The sequence below is a fragment of the Taudactylus pleione genome, unplaced genomic scaffold (assembly GCF_031769625.1).
Source record: "Taudactylus pleione unplaced genomic scaffold, aTauple2 ptg000005l, whole genome shotgun sequence".
Taxonomy (NCBI): Eukaryota; Metazoa; Chordata; class Amphibia; order Anura; family Myobatrachidae; genus Taudactylus; species Taudactylus pleione.
Genome location: NW_028284408.1, coordinates 16,661,733 through 16,674,357, shown reverse-complemented (window position 1 = coordinate 16,674,357; position 12,625 = coordinate 16,661,733). Strand labels below are relative to the sequence as shown.

The 12,625-nt window shown below is 41.4% G+C and overlaps 1 protein-coding gene across 1 annotated transcript in view; it reads right to left on the bottom strand.

The window, feature by feature from the left end:
- Positions 1–12,625, bottom strand: part of GTF2F2 (general transcription factor IIF subunit 2) — a 214,517-nt gene that overhangs the window by 40,507 nt on the left and 161,385 nt on the right. Inside the window, exon 7 of the mRNA XM_088477306.1 lies at positions 46–145. Within this exon, the coding sequence (XP_088333432.1) occupies positions 46–145 (100 nt within the window). The remainder of the gene's footprint in view (positions 1–45; positions 146–12,625) is intronic.

Genomic DNA, 12,625 nt, shown 5'->3' with positions numbered 1-12,625 from the left:
CAGTGATACTAACACGGGCATAATTAAGAATAGAGAGCTACTTACATTATACTGATGATTGGACACTGGCTTGTAATTAGTTGTTACAGCCTTGTCAATTTGCATCGATTGTCTCTTTGGTTTGGAAGATTCTTCTATCTGTCGTCTAAAACACAATAGTATGCCAGTTTAAATAAACCATCAATTACAATGTAAGAACAGTAATAATCATTGACACAAATTAAAGGCAAAACAAAGAGATCCTCTATGTACACCCTATTTACCCAATACAACAGTGAATTAAATTATATATTTGAATTGCTACTGCAGATTTAAAATCATAATAAGCATGTTCTTAACCAGTGGCAGCTACTACCTTATTTCTGCAGGGGAGCTGCCCGGGCTGCAGTCCAAACCCACTATGCACATAAAAATAAGAAAACAATCCACATACAAAAAAGTGCATGCGCAGTAAAAACGGTATCGGCTAGGGGCTGCATTTGCTGCAGCCCCAAGAAGCCGAACAAGGTTGTGCTTCCTATAGGAAGTGCTTTCAGCTGACGACAGTCCGGACTGGCAGTCCAAGCGGGAGGAAACACCACCCCCTTAGACTGGCAGTCTGACGTGTGATTAGCAGAAAGCGCTTCCAATGAGAAGCTGCTGCTAATTCACATGCAGCTGGGGACTGGGGGGATTACAGTGGAGTGGCGGATTTTACTGGGAGGGCTAAAATCCACCACTGTTATTAATTGTTCAGAAACAATATCCTATTAATAATGTTTGAATTAGAATTATTTTTGTTCAGTATAGAATCTCTATTATTGCAGGTTACGCCCTTGCAATGTTTGTACAATGTTGAGATGTGCGCAGACCCCCGTGTTTTGGTTCTAAAAAATCATCGGGTTTTGGCAAAACCATCCTCAGTGTTTGGGTCTGGTATTGGATTTCTTTAAAACTTCATAAAAAAAATGCTAAACTCATGTAAAATAGAACTGTTTTTGTTCCTATAGTATTATTAACATCAATAATATTAATTTCCAGTCAATTGTGACCACCTCATAGCACCTGAAATCACCAGACAGGAACTTAAATGCAATCCAAAACATCCGAGACGGAACCCTAAAGTTTAGGTGTGCTCGAGTTCTCAGCAAAACCAAAGCGTTCATCTCTAGTTCACAGTAAGGAATGTTATTATTGTAGACTTAAGGCCCCCATATATCAGAGATGGATCGCCGCGATCCTGTGATCTGATCGGAAACGCCGATCTGCCGGTCGGAAATGTCGACCGGCGGTAGAAAATCCGCGACCCGTCGCAGAATCGGTGAATTCTACATGTTAAATTTCACCAATCTGCCAATCACGATCATTTTTTGATCGTGATCGGCATATCTTTGAAATCAAACATGTTGGATTTTAGCGATCCTGCGATGCCGGGTTGCAGGATCGATACATCGCGACGATCTGTCGCAGATGTACGGGGGCCTTTATTTGGCAGTAAAAAGGATTGTAATATGAGGTAACAAACAGTTATACTTAAAACATGTATTTGCATTAAGGCTATATTAAACTGGTCAGAATATACAATTATAGTGTAATTAATAAAGTACTCAGCATAAAAAATATTCCCCCAAACCCATATATTTACCAACCCCTGTATTCATAGTTTATATTTTATTTTTCCACTTTCACATACAGTGATTGTAATATGTAATTATCGCTCTGCTTTGGAACTATTACACATGATGGCAGATCTTCTTCTTCTTTCTACAGTATGTGACATATGAAGTCTTCAAATGACATTGATAGTGCTGTACTATGGGTGATTGTATATTGCAGTATGGCAGCAATGGCAGGAAATCCTCATGAGGGGATTTAAATAAGACAAATAAAGCAGATAAAATGGCTGTTTCAGAACAGGTATTTGGCTTTTTACTTCAGTACCTTACTAAAATACATTATAGGTTAGATTTATTAAAACTTAACAAAAAGAAAAGTGGATGTGCTATCCTTAGCATCCTATCAGAATCTAGTTACCATATTGTAAAATGTACTAGATAAACAATAGCTAGAATATGACTGGGCATGACCTCTGCTTTTAATAAGTTTTAATAAACTTACCACTTTTACACCCATCTAAATACAAGACAAAAAAGTTACAATGTTAACACTATTGCTTTTCATTTAAATCATCTCAACGTACTGCTTTAATGAAACAATCTGTTTAAAGGTGCCCATACACGGTGCGATGCACCATGTGGGGCGACTGCCGATCCGTTGGTAGACAGATCGTGCTGTCACCGCCGGCAATCGTGCGGTCTGCGGGCTCCCCCCTCCTTCATCTGAAAGGGATCGTACATCGCATCCCAAATCAGATGAACACGCAGGAAGACTTGGGGTTGCGATTTACGTTCCCGCTGGAGCGCGCAGCACAAAATCAGGTACGATATCGTGCCCATACACGGCACGATATAGCACCTATATTGTACCGATCCATCGGATCGGCACGTATATCGTGCCGTGTATGGGGGCCTTAAGTCTTTTCATTTTGGTTATTTAATGGAAATATGCAAAGAAGGTCTAAAATCAGCAGGCACACACATACACCAACTAATGCGGCCAGTGCCATGGCGGAGGGGACGGCGCCATCCTTGCCTCTGGTGGCAGCTGCATGCAGTGAGCCTGGACGGCACCCTGCAGAATTGCCTCACACAGCCTTATACCACTTTTCCACCAAAATCCTGGGTCCAGTCCGGGACACTGAACACGGGTTTCAAGCCATGTCACAGTGGCTTGAATCCCATTTCCACCGCAGACTGGACCCGGGATATTGCTGGGGCTTACCTCTGCTGCCGCTTGGGAAATGCGGCTCTCCCTATGCTGTGATTTTTTTTAATTCGACCTGGGATACCCGTTTCCACTAGATGAGAACTGGGAGGAAATGCTACGTCAGATGATCCTGGATTTTTCCTAGGAGCCTTATCCACTGAGCTGCGACCCAGGTTGACACAGCAATAACCAGGGTTTTTGCAGCGGTGGATAAGGTGTATTATAAAACCTATGCTAGCAGCTTCCTGTTCCCGGTCCCTTCTTCCATGAGGACAAGTGCTGTGGGCAGTAGGCACATGAGGCTGGCCAGGGTGGAAACACCCATTCTGGTTTTATTCTTCCAGTCACTCCTGAAGTATTATCAATATTATTCTTTAATTACATCTGTAACTAGTGATCACAGAAGACTCTTGCTTGGCTTCCAGCCTGCCTCTGTGCCCTTTATGTTACGACATAATTCTTTTAATGGGATCTAAGCAACCAACAAGTGGATGTAACAAATATGCAGCAAAAAGCAGTTACCACCTGGATACAAAAAAACAAAAAACTACTGGTTAGACATGCACATAAATGAACACACGAACTAAAAACTGCCAAGGTAGAAATAAAGGGAAAAACCTGTCAAGGAAATGTGTCACTGCATTACTCATTTCAGTACTAATGGCAGACTGACTGTACCTTCACAGGGTTCTTTGTAAAAACGCAGGTAAGCATAAAACATAATAAATGGGAATTAATAAAGGCAGATTGACTTGAATTTATAATAAAGTATTTCATATTTGGCATTCCAGGCGACACACTCTTTATGATAATTATAGTATTCCTACATTGGATTACTGGTGCTTTGTTAGAGCTGAAATATTAGAAATGTTCAAAGTCATTAAACTGCTATTAACCAGGGAGCTAGTCAAAATGTAAATAACATGTACTACGCATCCCACAGAGTTTAATATGGCGCAAGGCAGATCGCTAGCTCCCAAATCACTAAAGGTCACAATCATTAATCCTTATTAAAAAAAAACAAAAAAAAACATATATAAGTTGAGTAAAAGAAAAAAAAGATGCCCACTCTTGGCAGGCAGAGGAGGCTAATGGTTGAAGGGTGGCAGACGTCATGTAGCATTGACAGCAGAATGTTTCTAATCAGCATTAATGGAACACAGTTTTATAGAGACAAAGCGTAAGTATGAGCTGGTAGTTACCTTTAACCATACTTGCCTTGTCTCCCAGAAGCTCCCGAAAATTGAGTGGCGTTCCCAGCCGCCTGGAAACGCAGGCAAGTCTCCTGGCCAGCCATCTACCCTCGAACCCCCCTCACAGCAACGGGGAGGGAGGGGTGATGACGCGATTTGCGCTGAATCACGTTCTCATGGCCTCGCCCCCTGCTTCAGAATACCGGTAATCTCGGCATTCTCTAGCGTAGAGGGCAGCCTCAATGTCGGCAACCCTGCCTTTAACCCTTTCACCGCTGAGGGTTTTATTTTAGCCCTGCGTAGGAGACCGTTTTTTGATGTATGCAGTCGTCACATTCCAACATCAACTAATCACTGATGTTTTATGCAGTACCAACACTAATTATACCTTGTTTTATTTCAGAACAAATTGTATATCCTGGAAATACTACTAGAAATTTCAAGAAAGTGAACCAAAAGCAAATGTGATTTTTTTTTTTAAGACTTATAAGCACCACAAAGTATCTCTTTGTTTTAATAATACTACTATATTCTATAAGGTGCTAGATAAATTCTAAGTAGAATCTGATTGGTTGCTAGGGGCGACAACTCCACTTCTAAAGGATTTGACTCTGCACTTGAAATACTTATTTAATTATTTTACTGCCTTGATTGAAAATGATTCCATTGCTATGTGCTAGCCCAACAAGGCCTACTATTTATTAAACTAGATAAACTATCACATTAACTGGGGGACCACTTTTTTTTATTTCACACAATATGAGGGCAATTATGGGCTCCAGATTCCACCATCTGTATAATTATTATTTTTTTGTGTACGGTTTTCAGTCATTGTCTGAGGATCAACAGACAATAAATACTAAAGGGACCAAACATCTTTTGAAAGGGAAGACTCCGCTCTATCAAACAATTGTATGCCCGTGCATGTGGGTCCATATGGGAGAGACAGGGCACATTGCACCCTTCCCCATCTATGGAAAACTATTATTTCTATTTATATCGCTGGGTGATTTTGTCTGGGGCTTACAAGTGATCACCAGACTACAGCTGCTAGGAAGCCACATCATTTTAAAGAGGGGACTCCCTTTGTTGATATGTAGGTATCCTTACCTTCACAGGAGTAATTATGGATGTGACCCACGTAGTGACCTCCCATCAATATATATGGAAAACTTCTATTGTCCATTCCACAGATTAATATTGTCTGGTCACCAGACAATAGCTACTAATGGGCCACATCACTTGAAAGTGAGGACTCTCCGCTTTCACATATGGGTGTTCACATGGTTGCAGCTGTCATTATGGGGGTGATTGGGCACATAGTGCCCTCCCATATATGGAAAACAGACATTTTCTGTAGTATGGGGCAGAATTGCTCGGTGAGAAGCACTAAGGGGCCCAAAATCTGAAATAGAGACCCCCCTCTTTCCAAAATGGATGCCACTTAAATATTTGTAGCCAAGTTCAACGAGACATTACCCCCATGCTTGGACTATATAATTTATCTGTAGTACAGGGGGTTAATGTCTGGCGATCACCAGATATTAGCTTTTATGTAGACACCCCCATGTTTCTACATTATATATTGGGATAGAGTGATTTTAAGTCCCTCCCCCCACCACTTTCATTCCTTTTTGTTTTATAAACAGTACTGCCAATGGCACTTCCGATATTAGCGCTGGTGACTGGAGGGAGTCCCCACCGGTTGCCTGGACCAGTGGGGAAAAGGTCATTTCTTTTTGTGGGTGCTATAATTGCCACTGCAGAGGATGATCCCCACAACCTGGTGCTGTTTTTTAAATTAGTGCCGCTTTAAATCTAAAGCGGAGATTGCAGAAATCGCTCTGCTATACAGAACTCACAGCCTACTACAAATAGTCATTTATTTTTTTTAATCAGGACCACAGGTGCAACTTTATGTCATCATGATGCAATGAGTCACATGAAAGTTTTCAGAATAAATGAAAGGATGAGTAATTGGCAGCAGTATGTACATTTTAAGAAGCAGAAAGCTGATGGAAGGTTTATATATCTACAATAAAATACAATCAACTGTAGCTGTTATAACAATGTAGAAGTCACTTATGATTCTCTGTATATAATATATCTTTATACCAGAGCTCTAAAGGCTGGCCACCGATTCTAATGTTATCCTGCTGAACCTGGAAATTGGTATTTGTCAAGCTATGGATAAAAGGGATATCTGATGTCCAAAGCGGAGGATGACCTATATTAATTTTCTTTTTAAAATGTATTGAGAAAAGCTATTTGTGTTATTGCTTTGTTCTCTTTAACCCACAAGCAGAATGGGGAACATTTGTAAAACATTATTGGAAAAGAAAGTGGTGTTGTTGTCCATAGCAATCGTTCAGATTCTAAGCAATTTTTCAAGTGCACTTGAGAAATAAATAAAATTACATCTTGTTTTTAGCTTGACAGAAATATTGATTCTGTAGGTGTAGTAGGGGCTCATTTGTGAATCTGGATTGGATGGTTGCAAAAGACTGTGAGCAAGCTTAAAGTCTAAATCCAGCTTTTGAACATCTAAAAAATTCTTTATTATTTTAGGCGTTCTTTGCGTGATGCCGAGGTGAAAGGAATGTGCAAAAAAAAAAAATGATGTGTATTTTCACAGAACAGACACAACCATATACTGCATTATATATAGTGACTTCTGAAGATGAGTTGCAAAAATCAAAAGATTAAAAACAGAATCAAAGCAATATTGAGCTGGGAGACAACAGATTTCCCTGGCTGCCTCAATAACACTACTGAGAAACAGTTGCACATTAGGCCAGTCCATGTGCTTGACCTAGAAATTGAATAAACAAGCTACAGTAAACGGTGTGTGTACGGGAAGTTAGACACAAGGCTTCTAGGTTTGTGAAATGATTAACACAAAATTGTAGATTCAGTTTGCCAGCACTGATATTGGATTAAATATGGAGGCGCAGAGCAGGTATTTACCAGGAGCCCCCCACATGATGATATGGAATTGTCGCAGCTCCACGTGTGAGTACCAGACAAGACCAGCAGAAGCAGACGACTGACGCATGAAGTTATCAAACATTCTGTCAGTGACATCTTTGTGCCTCATTGTAGAGAAAGCATTGAGGCACAAGGATATTAATGGCAGAATGTAAAAATTACAATGAGGCAAGAGGATATAATTGGCAGAATGTAAGGAAATCCCAGTAGTCACTAAAGTCCCTAAGCTAGGTGCTATACAAAGAGATATACAGGCACTCACCCTGGTGAATTTGGCTAAAAGAGCCCAGGAAAATTCAACTGTATGCCACTGATGCTCAAGTGCAGGAGGAGCAGTTCAGTAGGAACAATGGCTAATAAGCAGAGCAATCCCTCATTGCAGTTTAAGTCAGATCACTGGCATCACAAGGGGGGTGCGGGCCACACCTGGGTGTCACCAGCCGAGGGGTGACACCAAAGTGCTAGCTCCCCCTCAGTGACATGCAGCACTCGGCTCCTAGCACAGTGAGAGAGTCGGCACTTCACACAGGCTGGTCCCGGGGGGCAGCTTGCACCTCCGGCTCCCTTGGTTTTTTTAAAAAACGGGAGCTGCGGGCCGCGAGGCCACACCCCACACGCGAAGCCATGTCCCTTATTTGCCGCCGCGCAGATTACAGCCTCCCTGTCCCTGCCCACACCGGTTGCAATGCGAGGTAAGGACGCCACTGAGTCAGATAGATGTGAAGGGTGATGAGCGAGCCAAAAGCTAATGGATGGTATGCTATGGTCTTTTGAAGCTCCTGATGCCAAGACTCTCTCTGATTCTGTCTGCTCTGTAAACTTGCCACTGTCTGGGGAAATGAATGAGAGGACCAACTAGTCTAGCTTCAGGATCAGTTCCGGTCCCTGATTATGTAAGAGGGGAGACCAGGAGAAGGGATTACTTAGTGTCCCAAGCTTGTACTCATTAAAGATCTATGGGCAAAGCGCCACCAGAACACTGGTGGATTCCACTAACTCCACCTGCGATCAAGATCACATGTACTTGCAAGGTCTCTTGTATGCTACGTTTGAAGGACTTCAGCAAGCAAAAGATATAGAAGATAGTATTTGAAAGTCAGGGGCGGAATCCAGACAGGCAAGTTGGTAAAGTTGATAACTCTGCTTCTGTCTCTGTCCTCTACTGGTAATGAGTCACCACCATATGGCAAGTCAGTAGAGCAGTGTTTCCCAAACCTTTTTTGTCATGGCTTGTCACAATCTTGAAAGCCTTAAAAACAGAATAAATGATCAAATTCCTCCACTAAGACGGGTTGGTGACCGTGCTAAATTGCTCCTCCAATTCGAGACTCAATGGGTCTAACCGTTTGATGTACTGAACCCCCCATGGTCTAAATGATAATTTGGGACTTCACCACTTTCAATAATAATTTTAGTGGTAGTTTATGCTTAATATTGCCATATTAGCAGATCTAACAATATTCTTAGTATATGCAACACTACTGCTATATAGGCCTATGTCTCTTACGAATTGTACAGTTATGGTATTTTATTGCTTTTCCAGCCCAGGTTCTGCTAGTATTTGTATATTGTATTATACTGAGACTGCAGCTTGTGTATCTATGCATAGAGCTATTTGCTTGAATATGTGTCTATGTTTCTATGGTGATGGTGGGTGTGTTTCACAGACATCCAGTGGTCATGTGGTAGTACTGCTGGGATGATGTCATTATGCAGCACTCTCTGTTGTGTCCTGAGTCCCGCCCTCGGACATGCTGTGTGCACATGGTGTCTTATGTGGATATACTTATGTATCTTTATGTGATCCTGAAGACAGTAAAAATATTGAAACATTGATCTTATGGTGCTGCAGCAGTATCAGTTTGTTAAGACCTGAGTGCCATACTTCAGACCTTGTATATATTACATAGACGAAAAAAAACCTTACAATATCACATGTCCCATTAAGGCTTTTTAGACATGACCTGATATTTCACAAAACCTACTGAATTTGTGCCACTCAAACTAAAAATAGCAATGAATTCCAATCATTAAGGCTGACGCCTTAATGGACGTGTTCCTTGCGTAAAACAGATATGGTATGCCATCACACCTTGTGGTTAACTGCAGATTCAGCACTCTCACAGAGTGATAGTCCCATTACTTTTGGCCCTTAAAAAGTGGGAGGCACATATTGAAACCATTGTAATTCCTACACCGTTCACCCGATTTGGATGCAGTTACCCTCAAATTAAATCTGAAAGTCTGCAGTTAAAGCACATCTTGTTTGTTTCATTTCAAAACCATTGTGGTGGTGAATAGAGGCCAAAATATGAAAATTCTGTCAATGCCCCAATATTTATGGACCTGACTGTATATATATGTATGTATATATATGTGTGTATATATATATATATATATATACACACACACACATACATTGTGTGTGTGTGTGTGTATATATATATAAACATAATTCCACATGAAGTGAATGTGGAATGTCCAGATATCTGAGGATTGGCAGAGCAAAAGCAGTGGTACTGAAGGGTCCAGTTCAGATATTGCCTCAAGCAGTTGTCATCTAATTAAACTGCACCTGTAATCAGGTGCACAGAATGGGGCTTCTGATGGTGACTAGCATCCAGAAGGGGGGTGTGGGTTGTCAGGGCCACTGTACCTGTGATATGATCCAGGACTGCTATGCTGATATACTGACATGTTCCTGTGCAACTATGAGCTGATGCGAATCTGTACTGCTGTAACATATGCTGTTTGGAGAACTGCCTAATAAGCTGAATTTCAAGTCTAGTGTATGAAGCTGCAACCTGCCTGTGCTGGTAATAAAGAGTGTTGGACTTTTGTCCGGTATATGTGATTTCTTGTCACAAAAAAACGAAAATAAATATATATATATATATATATATATATATATATATATATAAAAGATAGCTACATAGATACATACATATATATATATGTATGTATGTATGTATCTATATATAGATGGATAGATGACACTGAACAGAAACAAGTTTGGTTGGTCTATTATCATATGAACAGACATGGTCATCTCACACACTAAAGCAATGCCTGGATATTATGACCACTCCCTGCCTGAGGCAAAGATACCCACCCAAACTGTCAGGTTGCGGTCTAGGATTGGCCATTACTCATCTCAGCGCCGACTTCCCCTTACCTCCTGAGCAGTCAGACGCCAGGCGCGGCAGCGAGTGACATGCTGAGGATTATACCTGGGGTCTGCTAAGACGTCCATGTGCTCGCTCCGTGATGTGGTTCCTGCGGTTACCGTCATGGACGCAGCCATGACAGTCTATATCCTGATTAGCCCTTTACCCAGTGGAAACATTGGTTGCTGTCAGCTGACAGTATCCTCCAATGGACTGCTACCTTAGGGTATTTAACCGGGCTCTGGACAACAGGAAGTTGCCTGTACAATGTCATTACTTCCAGTGAAGACTTGGGGGTCCATTTATTAAGCAGTGTTAGGAGACCGAGTGAAAAGTGATAAGGTGCCAGCCAATCAGCTCCCAACTGTCATTTTTCAAACACAGCCTGTGAGATAGCAGTTAGGAGCGGATTGGCTGGCACCTTATCACTTTTCACTCTGTCTCCTAACACTGCTTAGTAAATAGACCCCTCAAAGTTGCAGCGTTCCAGGTCCCGAGCTCCATTGATTCTAGCGACTTGTTCCTAGAGTTTATCCACGGTGTGTGTACTCAGGACGTCTTCTGAGTACAATCTCCTACAGTCATCTCCTGTGCCAGTTCTACGTCTGAAGCCACAGTGTGTGTACTTAGTACATCATCCAAATACCATCTCATAATAACATTCTCCTGTGCTAGTTCTGCGTCTGAAGCCACAGCGTATGTACTTGATATGTCATCCAAGTACCATCTCATAATAACATTCTCCTGTGCTAGTTCTGCATCTAAAGCCACAGCGTATGTACTTAGTACGTCATCCAAGTACCATCTCATAATAACATTCTCCTTTGTCAGTTCTGCGTCTGAAGCCACAGCATATGTACTTAGTATGTCATCTAAGTACAATCTCCTAGTGCCATTCTCCTGTGTCAGCCTTGCGCCTGGATCAACAGAGTGTGTACTCATGACTATACCCCAGTACAAACTTCCAGTATCTTTTTCCTTTGCTTTCCCTGTGACAGTGTTCTTCCATTTTCCATTTGTGCCGGATACCTGACCAAAGGGCCGCAACTTGCTTGCTGGGTGCAGCTTAAGCCCAAATCCCGCTTGGAGGGGGTTACTGGTGAACACCTCACAGTAAGTTAGACTCCGTGCCTTTGGTCAGCTCTAGCCAACAACCGGTACTAGTGGATGAGGAAGTAATTTATCCAGGCCCCTCACCTGTTCCTTTAAGAAACCTGGGTCCACGTCTTCCAATACCTCGGCAAAGGGTCAGCATAGCCTGAGTGTGACACAAACCACATTCAAACTCAGACACAGGACATTAGACAAAAGGTTAGGGCTGCCCCCTGGGCTAGACGCACATACAGACGGGAGGCAGAAGCTCAATATTACCATATAATATTACTCTCACAAGATATTCTAGGGCTCTCACTCACTCAGACACCATGGAGAGGACTACAGCTAGATAGATGGATAAGTAACATCTCTTCTGTTTGGTAACCCACACATGGCCAGATAATTACACTTGGATTACATAGTTTAATGTGTGAAATAGGTGGCTTTAATGGTAATGGATATTTGTTATTGTGTAAGTGCGTGGTAGTTTGTATAGTATATTCTGTATATTGTAGTTTCAGTGTTTCGTTCTGTGGTAGTTCTGTGAGATGGGCAGCATTCAGTATGTGCTATTTATGGTAGTTTATGTCTGTAACAACAGGTGTTGGTATTGAGGATGGTGATTTATATGTTCGTGTTTAACAAGATATATTTTAATGGAAATTGAATAGTTAATTGTAAAAGGATAGTGGAGTCAGCTTATGTTTTATACAGTGTTATATATTTATTCATTTTGGAATCTTTGCCTGTAATATATCACAGAGTTCTAGTGTGTATATCATATGGTAATCATTTTAGATCGTGCTGAACAATGGTGTCCCCTATACTCATCTTTGGAGTGAGCCACATTTCTCGGCTCGCAAATGGGTCACAGGCCTGCCTTTAGTGCCTCGAGGATGTCTTTACCTAACATGTCACCTTAGCAATCGACATACGATTTGTATATTTATAATAGTATTGCAAAGATGTCTGAATAAGCTTGTATAGTATCATATACGTAATCATAGGCTGGTATAAGTGTTATAAGGATGGATCTGTGTCTGTGGTCCATATCTCTATAGTATCATGGGAGCTGAATTAATAACTTGGAATGGCACACCTTCCAAGATGGAGTCAGTGTGTTTGCTTTAGTAGGTCATGTGAAACAAAATGGATGCCATGGGCCATGTGCTCTGAGCAAAAGGCTCTCCTTCCCCACATATCCCCATAGTTCCTCAAACCAGCTTTACAAATAAACTCTGCGTTCCTCTGTATTTCTCACCATCTCTCTAAATAATACAGTCACAATTATGCATACATATATAGTTAAAACATATTGAAATATTGGATTGTAATTGACAAAATGATAATATTGTTTTACATATATGTGTACACTAA